Source organism: Physeter macrocephalus, chromosome 13 (assembly GCF_002837175.3).
Source record: "Physeter macrocephalus isolate SW-GA chromosome 13, ASM283717v5, whole genome shotgun sequence".
NCBI lineage: Eukaryota > Metazoa > Chordata > Mammalia > Artiodactyla > Physeteridae > Physeter > Physeter macrocephalus.
In genome coordinates this window covers 50,388,706-50,408,396 of record NC_041226.1, presented here as the reverse complement: position 1 = coordinate 50,408,396, position 19,691 = coordinate 50,388,706, and the positions used below count along the sequence as shown (strand labels likewise).

Here is a 19,691-nt window from a genome sequence, read left to right as displayed (position 1 = left end):
ACAAAGATACCATAGACTGGGTGGCTTATAAACAACAGAAATCTTTTTCTTGCAATTCGGGGGCTGTTAAGTCCAAGATCAGGGTGGTGGTAGATTCATTGTTTGCCATTTCCTGGTTCATAGGTGGCTGTCTCCTTACTGTAACCTCCCATGGCAGAAGCGGTGAGGGACCTCTCTGGGGTCTCCAAGGCCACTAATCTCATTCATGAGAGCCAAGCCCTCATGACCTAATCACCTCCCAAATATACCATCATGTTGAGGGATTAGGTTTCAACATATAAATTTGGAGGGGGCACCAACATTCAGTTTATAGCAAGTATGATATGGTTTTTTTCCCCCATTTTTTCTGGTTTGCCCCAGATGTTTTCTTTTTTATTTTTCCTTCTTCTTTTTAGGAGCAGTTATCCACAAATAGATTTAAAAAGTGCTTGGGGATCATTTAAATGGATAACTTTAATTTTATTTTACCACGGATTTCTTGTGAAGAAAAATTGTATAGACTTTCTTATCTCACAGAAGTATAAATGTCCGGGCATGGAAGTCCTGGCAGATAGCGCCACAGTTGTCAAGCCTTGAAGCCTTAGATGTGCAAGGTCAGACCGGAAGATCCCAAAAGCACTGGGTTAACCCTGGATCGCTGTTTCATAAACACACCCCAGAAGTTCTGTCCCACATTAGGACCTTGGGTTGATTAATTGAGCTGTGGAACTGCAGTCTTCTTGTGATCAGATGAAAGTAAGATTTACTTTCAGTGATAGAGATTATGGAGGGGGAAGTTTGCTTTATCTTCTCTGGACTGTTGATTTCCATACTGACTTACTTAGTAGGGTAAGACATTTATAAACATTTAACTTTGTCTGCTATGTTACCTGAAAGAAAAAATCTTCAAGCCTGAGGATGTCATAGATATGAAATATTAATGGTAACTTAAAACATCCAATATAAAATGTTAAAAGATATTGATTCTTTTTGATCAGATACTTCACTGACTTTACAGATTCTTACTGTGCAAATGTGGTTTTCCTGAATCTATGTGCTCTACTCTTATACAGTTTTCTTTAGACATGGGCATGGGATAACAATTTAGGACTTAACCCAAGCATCATTAAAATTTGAGTATTTCTCTTTGACAGTCTGTCTTAATCTGCTTTAACTCTAGAAGGAGATGAAAGTAGTAGCTAATATATTTGAATATGATTTTTAAAGCACTTTTGTATAAATCATGTCGTATGAAGCTCACAACTGCCTGGTATGTAGTCATGACAGATGTCTTTATCTCAGTTTTACAGATATGAAAATAGCTTTTGTCTGAGAGTTAAATATAATGCTAAAGATCACACAGCAGCTTTAGAGACAGAGTTGAGATTAGAACACAGGATTCTTGCTTGGCTTGATTTTTTTTCTTTCAATAAATGATGTTCCTCTACAATGGAGACTATTAATTTTATAGAAAGATATTAAATGTCACAATAAATTGCAACATAGGGCTTCTTTAAATAACCAGTTTCCATAAACATGGATAACTTGACTTGATTGATTGACATTTGATTAAAAGGGTGGTATAATCATTTTCACGTTGGCGTTTTAGGAGGCAGTGTTCATGGCATGATCAGTCTTGAGGTTTGTAGTGAAAATGTGTTCCCTTTGTTATGTATCAGTAGTACCTCCCCACTCGATCTGGCTTTTAAGATTTTTACCTAATGAAAGAAGTGACCAGGGGATAGTGGTTAGAAGCTGCAGATGCAGGATTGTAGAAGTCTGGTGTAACATCTGTAATTGCTCTGTAGTTAGAATTGCATTTTTCCACCTTGAAAGAGTTAAGGGGGAAAATCTGAAATCTGTCCCTTGACCATTTCATTTGTTCATCTATTGATCCCTTTAAGAAGCACTTAATTTTTTTAATGTGAGAATTCCTCCATTCAATTTAGTATTTTCTCTTAGGCCTATTTGTAAAAAAAAGGGATTTCCTTAGTTTCTTTTTTAAAACTTTTATTTTATTCAGATATAGTTGATTTACAATGTAGTGTTCATTTCTGCTGTACAGCAGTGATTCAGTTATACATACATACACACACATATATATATTCTTTTTCATATTCTTTTCCATTATGGTTTATCACAGGTATCGAATACAGTTCCCTGTGCTATATAGTAGGACCTTGTTGTTAATCCATCCTATATATAATAGTTTGCATCTTCTTTTTTAAAAATTTTTAAATTTAATTTTATTTATTTTTTTATACAACAGGTTCTCATTAGTTATCCATTTTATACATATTAGTGTATACATGTCAATCCCAATCTCGCAATTCATCACACCACCACCTCCGCCACTTTCCCCCTTTGGTGTCCATATGTTTGTTCTCTACATCTGTGTCTCTCTTTCTGCCCTGCATAGTTTGCATCTTCTAATTCCAAACTCTCAATCTATCCCTCCCCTACCCGCTCTCCCCCTTGGCAACCACAAGTCTGTTCTCTATGTCTGTGAGTCTGTTTCGTAGGTAAGTTCATTTGTGTCATATTTTAGATTCCACATGTGAGTGATATCATGTGGTATTTGTCTTTCTCTTTCTGACTTCACTTAGTATGATAATCTTCTCAGTTTCTTATTTGGTATGAATATATTCACTTGAGACCATCTTTTCCGGTTATCAAATAGTTCCTCTTCAGAATATATAAAACAATAATTAATATTTTAGGTTGCTCAGAATACTCTTAGATTACTATTAATTAAAATGTACGGCCATGAATATCATACTTATGGTTAGTGAGCCCTCCTCGAAAAGTCACGTAATACCTCAGTTTTGAGAGTTGAATTTTTTATCACCAGACAGATAATTTGAACAAAATCAATACTTAAGAATATGTATCAAAATTTAATTGTCCCCAGACTTTTCAGTTTGCTTTATTTTTTCATTATTATAGTTTCTGATATATTCTGTATGATATACCTTTTATTAAGATGAAAAATGGGACTGGAAAATGAGTATTGGCCATTAAACAGAATAAGAAATATTAGATTTATGTCTTACATACAGTTTTTGTAGAAACCGGCTTAACTTCTTGGGCACAGTGAAGTGGAACCGATTCTTCATTGGTCATAAGGTGAAAAAACCAAAATAGGACATTTACAGCCAGTAGCAAGAGGGAGCCTGCCAGTGGAGAGCTGGTATTTGAAGGTTTTTTTTTCCCAGCAGTCTGGAATACAGGTATCCCTAGTTAACTAAAGGTACTTTATCCACACCAAGGAACTGAATAGATTTGGATAGTCAAGGGTATTTGTCTTTTTTTTTAATTTTTATAAATGTATTTATTTTATTTATTTATGGCTGTGTTGGGTCTTGGTTGCTGTGTGCGGGCTTTCTCCAGTTGTGTCCAGCGGGGGCTACTCTTCATTGCGGTGCGCGGGCTTCTCATTACGGTGGTTTCTCTTGTTGCGGAGCATGGGCTCTAGGTGTGTGGGCTTCAGTAGCTGTGGCATGCGAGCTCAGTAGTTGTGGCTCGCCGGCTGTAGAGCACAGGCTCAGTAGTTGTGGCGCACGGGCTTAGTTGCTCCGCGGCTTGTGGGATCTTCCCGTACCAGGGATCAAACCCGTGTCCCCTGCATTGGCAGGCGGATTCTTAACCACTGCGCCACCAGGGAAGCCCTGTCTTTTATGTTAAATTTTTTTTAATTGAATTATAGTTGATATAAAATATAAGTTACAGACGTACAGTATAGCGATTTGCAGTTTTTAAAGGTTATACTCCATTTATAGTTATTATAAAATATTGGCTATATTCCCTGTATTGTACAATGTATCCTTGTAGCTTATTTATTTTATACATAGTAGTTTGTACCTCTTAATCCCTTACCCCTATCTTGCCCCTCCCCTCTTCCCTCTCCCCACTGGTAACCACTAGTTTGCTCTCTATATCTGTGAGTCTGCTTCTTTTTAGTTATAGTCGTTAGTTTGTTGTATTTTTTATATTCCATGTATAAGTGATATCATACAGTATTTGTCTTTTCTCTGTCTGATTTATTTCACTTAGCATGATACCTTCCAAGTCCATCCATGTTACTGGAAATGGCAATATTTCGTTCTTTTTTATGGCCGAGTAATATTCTATTGTATATATGTACTAAATCTTCTTTATCCATTTCATCTGTTGATGGACACTTAAGTTGCTTCCATACCTTGGCAATTGTAAACAGTGCTGCTATGAACATTAGGGTGCATGTATCTTTTTGAAATATTGTTTTTGTTTTTTTTTTCGGATATATGCCCAAGAGTGGAATTGCTGGATTATATGGTAGCTCTATTTTTAGTTTTTTGAGGAAGCTCCATACTGTTCTCCACAGTGGCTGCACCAATTTACATTCCCACCAACAGTGCACGAGGGTTCCATTTTCTCCACATCCTCACCAACATTTGTTATTTGTGTTCTTCATTCCGTGTGATCGTAAATGATGAACCTGTGCAAGAATATGAAGATGCATGCATATCTGCTCTTTTCCATCCATGACCTTTGATAATGGACATGACTATCAATATGAGTAAATGTCTTATGCCTCTTTGCATTTTTTTCCTCTAAGTTTAGGCATTTGAATATCATTTCTTAGCATGCATCCACACACATGCAAAGGCACACAAAATGCTAAGTTTGAGCAAATTGCTGTTACAATATTTCTTTCTTTCTTTCCTTCCTTTTTAAAAAAATTTTTTTATTGGAGTGTAGTTGATTTACAATGTTGTGTTTATTTCAGGTGTACAGCAGAATGAATCAGTTATACATATACATATATTCACTCTTTTTTTAGATTCTTTTCCCATATAGGCTATTGCAGAGTATTGAGTAGAGTTCCCTCTGCTATACAGTAAGTCCTTATTAGTTATCTGTTTTACATATGGTACTGTGTATATGTCAATCCCAACCTTCCAATTTATCCCTCCCCTCACCCCCTGGTAACCATAAGTTTGTTTTCTACATCTGTGACTCTTGTGACATTTCTTGATACTCAAACTACGAATAGGGTCCTGATGTCTGTTACAGGCTTCATTCTTTTTCTAGCAGGTGATTTTATGGTATGAAAACATAGTGTGATGGTTTTACTTTCTCACTGATGCTTAAGAATGAAAAACCAAAAAGCTTCTCAGGCAAAGCTAGGATTGTCACCACTTGTGACTCTGTGTAGTGGTAATCTGGACATGTGGTATGAGAGATTTTGTGATAGTTGGGTGATTCAGCAGTGGCAGTTTCCACAGTTAATTTATTCTTATCTCCAGGATGCATGGGTTTTTAGGCAGTGGGGCTTCCATCATCATTACTTCTCTGAAAGGTAGCCACTAAAGACCAAAGCTGTAATGGTTGGAAATATGGAAGCCATAGGAAAAGTGTGATGAAGGTCTCAGTGACAACTTGTGACCTCCTATTTACCTCTCCCTCAATCTGCCCTGTGGATGTTTGTGGCAAGCTTTGTTGCTAGAAGGCAAAGACTTTTGTAATACTGCCTCATATGCTGTGTGACTCCATTTCAGAATGAACAAATGAGCTAATTCAGGGAACTATGCCTCCAAAATTACTTTGGAAGAGAATTGTTTCTCACTTGTCTATTATAGTTTTGTTTCTGTTGTGTTCAGTTCCTGATTCTGTGCAGAGAGTGATTTAGCTTCTAAGAGTATTATTTTTCTTCATAAGAGTTAAATGAGACTATTATACACTAATTCCTGACTTGGTTGTTTTTCTAGAAAAGTCTAGTATAGATTCAGATCAGCAAACACCATACCAGTTTTCCAATACTTGTTATTATATATACCATTTAAAAAAGTAGGGGTAGAGCAGAAACATGCTGGAGACGCACATAATACATATGACAATTTCCCAGGTAAATTTTCAAATTTTTCTCCTTAAAAGTCTGATTCGGTCGTTAACATCAGACCTTAGTGTAGAATGGTGCAAAACAGATATATGTTTGAGATCTCTCTTGAGATGAAGCATTTATACTGTAATGTGTGAGCTTTGCTTGCTTTATTCCTTGCTCTCGCCCCCCCCACAAAACCCCTCCCAAACTATAATAAACAAACAAACAGACAAACAAACAAACAGTATTGAAGTGCTCCATTAGTAAAGCCTGTATTTTAACATCCCCTGTAAGTTTTTATACCTCTAGAGAATACCAGGTATTAAAAACCAAGTTTTATATTATTTAATACTAAGTACTAAATACTTGCTTCCTGACTTATTTTTATGGCTCATACTCTTGTAGTCTATTCCTTATTTCAGTCCTTCTTCTTATTGCTAAATTATTAGGGGAGTGTTTCCCAAAGTGCATCAGTAATTGATTAATAGTTCACAAAATTAATTATATGAGAAAAATAATTTAGCGTTTTCTGTTTGCTCCTCTAAGCAACAGAAATGTAAAATTTTTCACTTAAATAGTGAATAAAGCACTATTGTAAATGCTGTAGTGGATACAAAGATGAGTGAGAACAGTGGTTCCAGCCCTTACGTGATCTTCAAGGCTGGAGGAGAGCAATGTTTATGAATAATTCGAGGGAGTGAATGTGGGACTAAGGGTACGTGCCCAGTGACGTCTAAATACAGAAGAAGCCAGCCTCAAGCTTCAAGGTGGGGTGACAGCAGTGTGAGGTTAATGGGATGCTTTGAAAGATCTGTTTTAATAATATTGATATACATGGTACTTCAAAATTACTGCTTTGCAGATATTCACTCTTTCTACTTTTGTTTAAAGATTTTTGATTTGGGGAGGTTTTCCCTTTCATGTAGTTTTTGGACATCAAAAGCCTTTTGTGGTTATTACTAGACATTGGGTTGAGTAAGACTGCTTCCAAGCCTGTGTAGACATTTGACATATCAGGTAAAAAGTTGAGCCAGTAGCTGAGTAGTTCCTAGAATCTCATACCAGTTGTTGCTAGGAAATGAATTTAAATTTGAGGTGAATAAGAAAAGAATTATTTGATTTATATGTGTTTATCCTAATATGTCTAGAATCACAGAGTTAGCAGTAGCCAAACATAACAAAAAGTTTAATCTCCACTCAGTTGTTAGCTGTATGCATGATGCTTCCTGTGAAATCATTTAGTAATAGGAATCAATCACTGTATTAGTTTTGAAAAAATGATTTGCCTTAAGCATTATCTAAAATAATTTTTAGAAAGCAGTTGCAAAAAATCAATATAATTAAAAGATTTAAAATTCATTAAATGACTATTTTCTTGGATCAATTTTTCATAATTTTTAAAAATTAATTTATATTGAGAGAGAATAAAACCTGTGGTATAGAAATAGAGCAAAGACCTCCCCCAAAGGAATTATACTAGAAAGGCCTTAAAATGGGTAGTGGACAGAAGAAGTAGCTGTGGAGCTACTAGGTCATAGAAGTTTTCATTTACAGCCTCACAGAGAAGCCTTCCTTCTCAGGCTTCAGTACCTAGAATTTGCAGAGTAATGTCTGGAACTGCTTGATATCTTCATCTGCTTGTGTTTATTCCTCCTCCAACTTGGTTTTCAATCTCCTCCTTTCCTTTCATAGTTTTACTGCCTTTTTATTTATTTATTTTCTCAATTTGAAAAGAAAACCCTCTCTCTGTCATAAATTGTAGCAAGTTATTAGTCCTAACAAACCAGCTCTTATTATTATTTTTAATTAATTAATTTACTTATTTATGGCTGTGTTGGGTCTTCGTTTCTGTGCGAGGGCTTTCTCTAGTTGCGGCCAGCAGGGGCCACTCTTCATCACGGTGCGTGGGCCTCTCACTGTCGTGGCGTCTCTTGTTGCGGAGCACAGGCTCCAGACGTGCAGGCTCAGTAGTTGTGGCGCACGGGCCCAGTTGCTTCGCGGCATGTGGGATCTTCCCAGACCAGGGCTCGAACCCGTGTCCCCTGCATTGGCAGGCAGATTCTCAACCACTGCACCACTAGGGAAGCCCCAAACCACCTCTTATTAAAAACAGTGCTTCTGTGTATTTTTACTACTGTATCAACCAGAGGAAAAGTATACATGTTATTATGCCACTTTCTTTTGGAAATCAATTATATGGGAATTTACTGAGATATTTCCCTAAAACTTACCAATTAGCTTTAAACAGAGAAGAGACCCTTTAATATATAGATATCTATATAAATTAAACATTAATATAGATACATTACAATAAAAGGGTAGCAACTTTCTCTTGACTAAGGGCAAATGCCAGCTCCCTGTTTAGACCTAGTTTGTGATTATTACTTTGGGCCAATGTTTTTAGTTTCTAATTTAGAGTGTTGTTGCTTTTTCAAACTTTCCCTCCCCAAATTAGCTCTGGTATTATACCGTTATAATACATTTTCTCTGTCAACTGGGTCATTTAGGCTAACTAGGCAGCTCTAAAATTGGCTTGATTTTTTTTTTTTTTTTTTTTTTTTTTTTTTTTTTTGCGGTACACGGGCCTCTCACTGTTGTGGCCTCTCCCGTTGCGGAGCACAGGCTCCGGACGCGCAGGCTTGGCGGCCATGGCTCACGGGCCCAGCCACTCCGCGGCATGTGGGATCTTCCCGGACCGGGGCACGAACCCATGTCCCCTGCATCGGCAGGCAGACTCTCAACCACTGTGCCACCAGGGAAGCCCTGGCTTGATTTCTTGAAGTATAATTTGAATTAAAACTATAAGGTAAATTAAAGGAAAACTGATAAAACAGATGGTGGCTAGATATACAAACTAATGGAAAACTAAAGCAAAAATCCATTTTAAAATCCCAAAATATCTGATACTTGATTGAATTTTCTATTTTGTTTGTAAGGACAAAGTACCAAATTAAAGATCTCCTAATCTGTGACAGTTAGATATGCATTGAAGATCCCCCCGTCCTTATTTTTATTAGAAAAAAACGATTTTTATTAGAAGACACATTACATTGATGTTACCTTTAACATAAATGCCCAGAAAAGTTCCTTTTCACAGTCTTTCTGGGCACAGTTATAAAAGGTAATCCAATAAATGTGTAACAGAAGTACAGCAGTTTTTAAAAAGATAGATTTTTAAATATTGGAAAGGATTGAATTTTAGAAAAGAATTTTCTTTGATAATGAAACATATACAGTAGAAATTCTCAATATTTTTAAATGAACTTTTGATTTTTTTCTTATCCAAAGTTAATTAACTTTTCATATGAAATGATTAATGAGTCTTTGCTTGACAAAAAGGTAATGTGCTTCTCAAAGGTTATTTTATGATGGAGATAAATGAAATCACATCTGGGGTGGTTTGTTATAGCTTCTCATCTTGGTGATGAGAAAAAAAGGACACTCTAATATCATCCTGTAGCTGTCCCAGAAGCAGTGGCTTTCTGAGGTCAGGCCTGAATTATTTTGACTTCTTTTTTCTTTACACTGTATTTTTCAGATAGCATCCCAGGGAACTCTGTGAAGTCAGGGGACAGATGGATTCATCTTTGCTCAGTAGTTCACAGTGTGGATCAGCAGTATTAACCCCCTAAAATAAGGTCTGTGTGTATTACAATAGGTGGCATTAAAAACAGTCCTTAGTTCAGTAAATGTGCATTCTAGTGCATAGTCTTTGTACCCCATGTACCTATGGGGGAGGGAGCAGGAAAGGTCTTTGTAGAACATTTGATGAAATGGAAGAACAAAAAACATAAGCAATTGAGTCATCCCAATGTCAGTGATTAGGCTAAGTTGCAATAATTAACTTTAGAACAAATATGTATCTTGTATAGATTTAGAATACGGTTCTCTTTTGCTAAAAAAGTTGTCACTTTCAAAGTACTTCCATACTTGTTTTTATTAAAAAAATTTTTTACTTGTTTTTAATATTAAGGAAAACGAGGCACATTGTTTAAAAACCCAAAATTGTTTCATTGAAAACAAGATTTATTAGAGAAGTTTTCTTTGACTCATCTATGATATGCTGATTCATATCATGTTTTTCTTCCAAGACTCTACACACGACCTATGGAATAACCATTAGTGCTCCTTTGAAGTGTAAGTGTTCCTAGCAAAAATAATTGTTCTGCAGTCCTTATTATAGAACATTTTGTAACAGGAAAGCACGTATAAATATACTCCAAAGAAATATTTAGTAACAGGGTTTCCAATTCAACAAGAAATCCCTGAAGACTCTATTCCAGGCTCTCAGGGGTTGCAAAGATGAGTGGGACCCAACTCCAGTCCTGGAGGACTTTTGTGAATTTGATTGAGGGATAAGATCCCACAGTTAGGGAGACTGGAAATGGGGTCTAAACCAACTACAGTGATTCCAAGGATGGCGAGATCGTATGTGGCCAAAAACAGGGTCAGGAAAGACTTTGTGAAGCAAGTGGTTTGTTTTATTGTCACTGTTCTGAGATATCGTTTGTGCCGTTGTGAGATTTGCAGAAGCACCTCAAAGGCTCATGCTGTGCTGGTGGCACCCAGTTGTTCCTCTGGCTCATCACTTCTCTGAAAGAAACTTGGAAGCCAGTGCAGTAAGTTTGCCAACATTTTCTCAGTGCTTCGTTTTGGATAAGTGGGTTGGGTTTCTGTTGAGAAGTAAACATCTGAATTTTGAATGAAGAGAGATTTTTATTTGTTGACTGTTAGAATAGCTAAGGTTGGGCTCTTAATAATAACCAGGTGTGTGAATCTGCTTAAATCATTCCTACTTATATTAACTGCTTTGCATTTTGTAGTCACTCAAGTTCCTTGTTCTAACGGCCTCATTCAGCTCTTATGTGTGCCATGTTTCTCCTCTAGACGCTGTTCACTCCTTCCTGAACGATTGCCTCCTTTTATGTTTTCTTGTTCTCTTCTTTGTCCCCATGGCATCTGCTTCCTCCACTGTATTAGATGTGACATTACTTTATCATTGGGTAGAATTCACAAGGATCTCACAAGGCATAATTGTGTGGGGTTGTTCGAAACCTTTGTTATTTCTGATTATGTTCCAGGAAGCTTTAACAGCAATCTGGTTAAGATTCCTCCTTCTCGTCTTGAAAATAGAATTATCTGCATTTCAGGTTGCTTTTAGCACTTGTAAATCTCTTGTTTATTAGCCCCACCAAATCTTCATTGAGAGTCAGGTAGTTTCAAACTGCAGAAGGAGGGCTACTCATGTAGATTTTCTGATTATGCACTGAAGCGGCACTCTGAAAAGAAATTCAGACCTATTAAAATCCAAAACTTAGGATGCTAACTCTGTACTTAGGATTTACATACCATATATATGACTGCATCCACCGCTCTCTGAATTTGCAAGGGCCATGTAGTTGGAAGGCTGGCTACAGCTGGTGAGGAGTGGCAGCCCTCATTGACTGGAACTTCTCTGGGGTCAAGTGTCTTTCAAATAAGAGGAGTTCCTTTCCCTTTTGTTTTGTACCGCTCTGCCCAGTACTCATCACCCACTCCTTCCTGAGGAATTTTCCAGACCCAGGTTCTCTGCCCTTCTCTGGCCTATCCTCTTTGTGCTAAAATGTGTTACATGCCGTTCTTCAAATATATTTTCCCCTCTTCTCTTTCTTTGTGTTTGTTAGTGGAGTTTTCTTCCCATTTCTGCCTAGTGAAATCCTGCTCTTCTTTAAAACCTAGCAAAATGCCTCTTCCTGCACGAGGTCTTCTGATCCTTCCAGAAAATGTAATCTCTGCTTAGTGGCATAATGGCCTTTTAGTGCTTATCATATTTGGTATTGTGTGGTTGTTTGTATGTATCTTACCACCCCTGAGGAGAGCCACCATGTCACAGAATTTATTTTTCTATTCCCTATAGCCTGTAACCTGGTATCAGGCACATGGTAAACACTCAGGAAAGATTTTTGGATTTAATGAAATTTGTGAGTCCCAAATGTACCACATAAGGTGGCCATGGCTGGGAGACCATAGCCCACTTCAGCCTCATCCTTCAGCAGACTGTAAATTGTTATTCACCCTTTTACTACCATGTGGTTCTCATTCATTTCCTTTTGTAATGTAAGAAACATACTTATTAGAGTATTTGGAAGAATATTTTTCCTCATTTAATATTATTTTTAATAGCTTTTCACATATAACTTTGGGGTATGCTTAATCTGAACTAAGATGTTTGCCTTCTTTTAGTCTGTTTTTTCTTAAAGCTGCTAATAGGCTACTAAGACTAAAAAGTTGGTAAAATCCGTGATCTTAATGAGACGTATGCATTTTAAAGTAGCAATCCAAGGAATAGGGTGTAAGAATGTTGCAAAATCTTCAACAGCTTTCTTTTCTTTCTTCTCCAGCACTGGACTGGGAAGAGGGCAGAACTGTAAAGAGGCCAGATGATTGCTTAAAAACACCCCTTAGGTTACAACAGAGCTTGACTAGCAAAACAAGCTCCAGCAAAACTTTCTTAAGCAATTATAAAATCAGTTGCCGCTGAGGGAATTGTAAAATCAGTTGCATAGTAAAGGGGTTCCTTAGGTAAAGGACATATTCCAATTTGAATTACTGTAAAAGTGCCTTGAGTTATTATAGTTATAATATCCATTTGTGCTTGTGAGAGTGAATAAATGACCATCCAGAGAAGGTATGCTGGGGCTTGTCAAGGATGGGGCAGGGAGCCCCATCCCTGTGAGTGGAGCAGTCAACTCTGGGCATCTGCATGGCAAACCATGCAGATATTTGCAGAGCAGTTAAGACTTTCTCTGTCCCATGACCTCCCCCGAGGGGGTCAGAGGCAACTGCACATTCAGACAGTAGGAGTTGCTAGGGTGATCTGCTGGTCAAGTGAAAGAAAAGCAGCTGGCCTGAGCCAGGGGAGGGCGACACTCTACTTTTGAATGAAGTCCAGAGTTTGGTTTTTACATGAACTGGGTATTTAATTACTGAACTGACACTATTTTAGGGACTTTTTATTATCCAGCAACACCTGGCACACAACTGTGAGACCTGTCTTAGATTTAAGGCCAGAGGAAGATTTAGCCTGGCAGAATAGGTGTACAGGAGTGCTTGGGGAAGGGGGAAATACACTTTTGTGTATTACACTTTGTGTCCTCGGTCTTATTTCTTCTCTCCTAGTTGTTAAGCTCCGTGAGTGTGAGACGTTGGAAATTACAGGGATATGATTTCTTTCTTAGTCCTCAGGTCTCAGTCATCATTGTAAATCATACAGAGCTGAGCACCCATTTGTTCAATACATATGTATTCAATGAATATTTGGTTATGAGATTAAGCAAAATGTGACCTTTAATTAAAAAGCAAAAAATGTACAGTGATTACTTTTTGAAAAGAAACTGTAAATTTTAGAGTGGTTTTAGATTTACAAAAAAATTACAGAGATAGTACAGAGTTCCTACATATCTCATGCTCAGCTTCCCTTACTGTTAACATTTTACTTTAATATGGTATATTTGTCACTACTGATGAACCAGTGATTGCTTTTTATATGTACATATTTTACTTCTTACAGTAGGAGAAAATAAAGGAAAACATGCCATAGTATTTATTTCAAAGAGCAGCCATTTTGATTTGTGGATCAAGGGTTTATACTAAGTATTTGTTAATCTTCTCCATGAGTTTGATTTCTACAAGTAATGTGCTTCCCAATTTCAGTTATAAATCAAAGTATTTTGCAAAATTCCTAGTGAGTCATATCACTCAGTCCCTTGACCCTTGAATTTCACAAAGTAGTTATGCTTTTTTAAAAAATGGTTAAGGAGGAACTTGATATTTATGTGAGCTGTCGTTTTCTTTATTCCATGATGGATTGCTTCATGTTGTTGCCAGAAATAACACGAATTAAAAGTTAAAGTTATTTTTGGTTCAGGTGGTTGCGTACTAAACCATAAAATATCAGGAGGTGATCAAGTAAAACTTTTTTTTTTTTTTTTGGGGTACGCGGGCCTCTCACTGCTGTGGCCTCTCCCGCTGCGGAGCACAGGCTCCGGACGCGCAGGCTCAGCGGCCATGCATCACGGGCCCAGCCGCTCCGCGGCATGTGGGATCCTCCCGGACCGGGGCATGAACCCGTGTCCCCTGCATCGGCAGGCAGACTCGAAACCACTGCGCCACCAGGGAAGCCCCAAAACTTTTTAACCTAAGAAATTTTCCTTCGTATATTGCCTGGCTTTATATCCTTGATCCAAACAAATTGTGTGATCTTCCCCACAAAATAATCAGAAAAAGTTAGCTAATGTAAGCAAAATATTTGAAAAACCAAAGTATAAAATAAATTCAAGCAACAAAATCAATTTTTTTTTTTTTGTGGTACGCGGTCCTTTCACTGCTGTGGCCTCTCCCGTTGCGGAGCACAGGCTCCGGACGCGCAGGCCCAGCGGCCATGGCTCACGGGCCCAGCCGCTCCGCGGCATGTGGGTTCCTCCCGGACCGGGGCGCGAACCCGTGTCCCCTGCATCGGCAGGCGGACTCTCAACCACTGCGCCACCAGGGAAGCCCTCTCAACCACTGCGCCACCAGGGAAGCCCTCAATTTTGTTTTAATAACGTGATACTTCACTGTTTGCCAGAACTGCATTTGGTGATCTCTTATTTAATATTTATGTGTTCATAAGCACCGTTTAAAGCATTAAGGTAAATAATGCTGAGGTTAGAAGTACTCTCAGATGGTATGCCTCTGTAAAAATGGCTTGATAAACTTGCTTTTGCAGACAACTTAATGACCTGTAATGGAAATTTCGTCAATCTGATACTTTTTTAGTGTTACCCATTCTCAGACTACTCGGTGTTGTAGTCATTGGGACTCTTGACATCATACCTGCTACCAGTGCTGGTGACTGTCTATGATTGAATATCTTACATCACTGCAAACTCAGTATGTCTAAAACCAATTCATCTCTTAAAGTCATGATTACTTCTCCTGACATCCCCCTTTAATCTATGGTAGTAATTCAGTGACCTCCCCTCAAGCCTCATACTTTACCTTTGATTTTCTTTCTCTCCACCCTTGCATTCATTTTTCACATTGTGACTTTGAATGGTCTTTGTATGCATTTCTTCCTTTCCACTTCCAAATCCTTAGTCCAGAGCTGGATCACCTCATATCTGGATTACTGATATAGTGTCTTAAGTAGTCTACCTTCCTCTCTTCTCCTCCCCGACACACACACACACACACACACACACACACACACACACACACACTCTTTGATTGCTCTAGCTCCTGGTTAGATTAATGTTTCTCAAGTACTTCCATCATTTCAACATACTAAAAATCTTTCAGTGGATGGCTCTTCCTGCTTATAGGATGTGATCTGGGCTTCTCAGTCTGATTTTGTAGGCAATTCATCTCTTAGTTCACTTTACTGAGAGCTCTTCCTCTGCCGTGCCCTTGAGTTTCCGTACGTAAAAGGAGATTTAGGTGCTCTTTACTGAGACTTTCTACAGTGAACTAGTCTTTATTTAATAAAGTCAGCTATTTTAGTAGCATCATCCAGAACTCAGTCGTGATTGTCCACTGGTTTAGGTGTAGAATCCTCTCTGTCTCACGTGAAAAACTGAGAATATACCCAGGCAAGCTGACTGATTCATCCTTAGCCTTCAGAAAATTCATAAGATTAAGTAAAGTTAATATTGCACATAGAGGTAGTGCTTTTTGAGCCCTAAGGGTCTTAAGAGACACTGTAGGCATCCTGTGCTTGGGGCTGTTATTACAGCTTTATAGACAATTCCAGTATTGTTCTTTTCAAATACTTTGGTCAAAGGCCCTGCCTCTGAAGCATATGGGGAAGAGTCCTTTCCCCCAAATGTTTGTGGGTTTGAGAGGGATCCTAAAGGCCTCATGGGGCGGAGACTTTGTTGGTATATCATATATTGATATATAATTATATCAATTATAATATTGATAATATTAATTGGGTTTTACATAAGACCTCGTATTTCCTACTAAGTGGTAACTAGTTCCATTTCATTACATTGCCTTGCCAAGGTGGAAAGAATGGTATTGTATATTTTTTCACTCTAATTACCTGCATTAGAATTTGAATTGTCATACTTACCATATGCTTGCCTTTTAGGCTCAGTAAAGCAAAGGAACAGCTGTGAAGAATATTTAAATCACTTGTAAAATATGTGGCACTGTGTTAGGGTACTTTTGGCTTTATCTCTGTGGCTTGATATAGCCTTTGCCACTTGACTTCATAGTCTGTGTGAAGTGTCTGGTATTTGAGATTGGTTAAAATATTTTATATCTATGCTTAGAATGTAGGTTGTGAATTTCCCCTTTCAGTATTTCTAAGGTAGGTAATTTCACTATTAATTTCCACGTGATAGTTCGGAAAAAAACAAAACAGGTGTTTAATTTTTTGGTAACCAAATATAGATCTGCATATCATGTAGTGGTGCTCTTCTTTGCAGTGTGCTATGACCCATCTTCTTAAGCAAATATAGCACGTGTGAAGTTTATTTATAGTTTTGAACTCTAATCTTCATTGGCTCCTAGTTTATTTGGGGCACAATGCACTAGGGTTAAGGGTTGCAATTGTTAAGGGTTAGCTGAGGAGAAGGAGACAGAAGACACATTGTCCTATTGAGTGTGTAACACTGAGGTGTGTCCACACCTGGATCACTATACACATGGTGGGTGTGGTTTAGGCAGACCATGAGGAAGACAGACTGAAAGCATAGGGCTTTGAGTATGAAAGGGGGAGATAATATAGAAAAGCTTTGAAAAATATATTAAATAGTACTAATTATAGCTACCATTTTTTGAGTGATTATGCACTGTGTTAAGAGCTTTATGTATATCAGCTTATTTAAAGCTCACAACAGTATTCTGAGAGGGCTTTTATTTCCTTTGTACAAAATAGGCAACTGAAGTTTAGATCTGTGGCAAATCGGGATAAAGTAAATGAGCATGAATTTGGGGAACAAATTTTAAAATCCTGGAGTTGAGTAAATTCTTTATAACGTCTGTGAAGTGGATCAGAACGTTTAAAAGTTTTGCGTTCAGATTCATTTCCCCCAGAGGTGACAGAGCAAAATAAGGATAAACTGACAGTAGTATCTTTTTTTTTTTTTTTTTTTTTTTTGCGCAGTACGCGGGCCTCTCACTGTTGTGGCCTCTCCCTTTGCGGAGCACAGGCTCCGGACGCGCAGTCTCAGTGGCCATGGCTCACGGGCCCAGCCGCTCCGCGGCATGCGGGATCTTCCCTGACCGGGGCACTAACCCGTGTCCCCTGCATCGGCAGGCGGACTCTCAACCACTGAGCCACCAGAGAAGCCCATCTTTTTTTAAAAACCGCCCCGCGGCACGTGGGATCTTCCCGGACCGGGGCACGAACCCGTGTCCCCTGCATCGGCAGGCGGACTCTCAACCACTGAGCCACCAGAGAAGCCCATCTTTTTTTAAAAAAATTATTTATTTACTTATTATTTTTGGCTGCATTGAGTTTTTGTAGCTGCACGCGGGCTTTTCTCTAGTTGCGGCCATGGGGGGCTACTCTTTGTTGCGGTGCGAGGGCTTCTCATTGCGATGGCTTCTTTTGTTGTGTAGCACCGGCTCTAGAGCACAGGCTCAGTAGTTGTGGCGCACGGGCTTAGTTGCTCTGTGGCATGTGGAATCTTCCCGGACCAGGGCTGGAACCCGTGTCCCCTGTATTGGCAGGTGGATTCTTAACCCCTGTGCCACCAGGGAAGTCCCTGACAGTAGTATCTTAACATCCTAAGATTAAAATAAACTTTTATAGCTATCTGGAAAAGGGGTTGTAAAATTTATCAATTGAAGTTATACAAATGTCTAAAGAGAAGCTGGGATTACAGAGAACATTCACGACCTCTTTGAAGGTCTTTGTAGGCAACAGAATATTAATTTATTAAAGAGATTTTTAGTTTTGTTCCTTAAAGCTATGTTTAGGATTTTGTTTATTTTACTGTGAAACTTCACTAAGGATCAATCTGAATCAAACTGTGCACTTCAAACTGGAATGAACTAATTTGTAAAAATTCAAGAAGGGCCCAAATACTTTAAATTACCTGTCAACCAGAGTATTTTGAAGGAAAAAAAGCCTAATGAGTATTTTTGAATAAATCCACACTGGAAAAGAATCAAATGTTTGCTAAGACTACTGAAATGGAATAACAAAATAATTGTAAACCCAGTCATTATTTTCTTTGTCTTAAATTGGGGCAGTTGACAAACTTCCTGGACAGAAGTGAAAACACACTTTTAAAAATTAATAAAAAAATTAAAATTAGAAAAAAATTGTATATGTTAATTATAGAAAAAATTTAAAAACAAATTGAGCAAAGATGAAAAAAATTGCCTATAACCAGCCATCATTGTGATATGAACATCGGTAAGATTTTGTTTGTAGACTCCTAGCCTTAAAAAAATACACATATGTATATAATTATGTGTACACACATTTATATATTCAAAGTATAACTTTGAATAAAAGTTTTATTGAGAGAAAGACTGATAACTATCAGTAGTTCTTTCGGAAAAACTGGTATTTTAATGTATTTGGATGTGTTTGTGTGTGCGTGTGTGTGTGTGTGTGAGAGAGAGAGAGAGAGAGAGTCTAGAGTTTGCTCTGGGTGAAATGACTAACACCTGAAATTTCCATTTGGCAATAAACAAGCTAAAAATGATATTAAGAAAGCAATTACATTTACAGTAGTATGAAAAAGAATAAAATACTTAGGAATAAATTTAGCAAAAGAGATACAAGACTTATACACTAAAAACTACAAAATGTCATTGAAAAACAATAAAGACGGTCTAATAAATGGTGATCCATTTTTGTTCATAGATTGGAAGAATTAATATGGCTAAAATGGCATCCTCAAGTTGATCAATGCATTCAATGCAATCCCTGTTGGAATCCCAGCTGGCTTTTTTTTTTTTTTACAGAAATTGGCAAGCTGATCCTAAAATTCAAGAGACCTAGAATACTCAAAACATTAAAAAAAATTCACATTTATCAATTTCAAAATTTACTGCAAAGCTGCAGTAATCAAGACAGTGTGGTATTCACATAAAGATAGACGTACGAATCTATGGAATAGAATTCCAAGTCAAGAAATAAACCTTTATTCTTATTGTAAATTAACTTTTGGCTAGAGTGCCAAGACAATTCAATGGGGAAATAATTATCTTTCCAACAAATAGTGCCGGGAAAACTGTATATCCATAAGCAAAAGGATGAAGTTTCAGCTTACTTCACATGCTATCCAAAAATTAACTTAAAATGGATTATAGATCTAAATGTAAGAGTTAAAACTCTAAAACTCCTAGAAGAAAATGTGGGAGCAAATCTTCATGAGTTTGGATTAGTCAATGGTTTTTAGATATGATCTCCAAATATAAAGGTCAAAAGAGAAGACTAAATTGGACTTCATCAAAATTAAAAACTTGTGTGCTTTTACTTTCAAGAAAATGAAAGGACAACACATAGACTGAGAGAAAATATTTGCAATCATATGTCTAAAGGAACTTGTAACCAGATATATAAAGAACTATTACAACTCAATTATAAAAGCAAATCATCCAATTAAAAAATGAACAGAAGGACATAGAAGCAACCTAAGTGTCCATCAACAGATGAATGGGTAAAGAAGATGTAGCACATATATACAATGGAATATTACTCAGCCATAAAAAAGAAACAAAGTTGAGTTATTTGTAGTGAGGTAGATGGACCTCAAGATTGTCATACAGAGTGAAGTAAGTCAGAAAGAGAAAAACAAATACCATATGCTAACGCATATATATGAGATCAGCTCGGTGCTCTGTGACCACCTAGAGGGTTGGG

General features: G+C 37.6%; 1 protein-coding gene across 10 annotated transcripts in view; it reads left to right on the top strand.

Annotated features, from left to right (window-relative positions):
- The window catches only part of TBC1D4 (TBC1 domain family member 4), a 640,377-nt gene that overhangs the window by 93,748 nt on the left and 526,938 nt on the right, over positions 1-19,691 (top strand). Inside the window, exon 1 of one of the 10 annotated variants that reach the window (XM_028497457.2) lies at positions 10,356-10,461. The exons of 8 other annotated variants lie outside the window; for them this stretch is intronic. In XM_028497457.2, coding sequence (XP_028353258.1) covers positions 10,390-10,461 — 72 coding nt within the window. In that variant the 5' untranslated portion in view covers positions 10,356-10,389. Of the gene's footprint in view, positions 1-10,355; positions 10,462-19,691 lie in introns of those variants that run through there. One more of the 10 variants, XM_055089695.1, reaches the window with a different exon arrangement.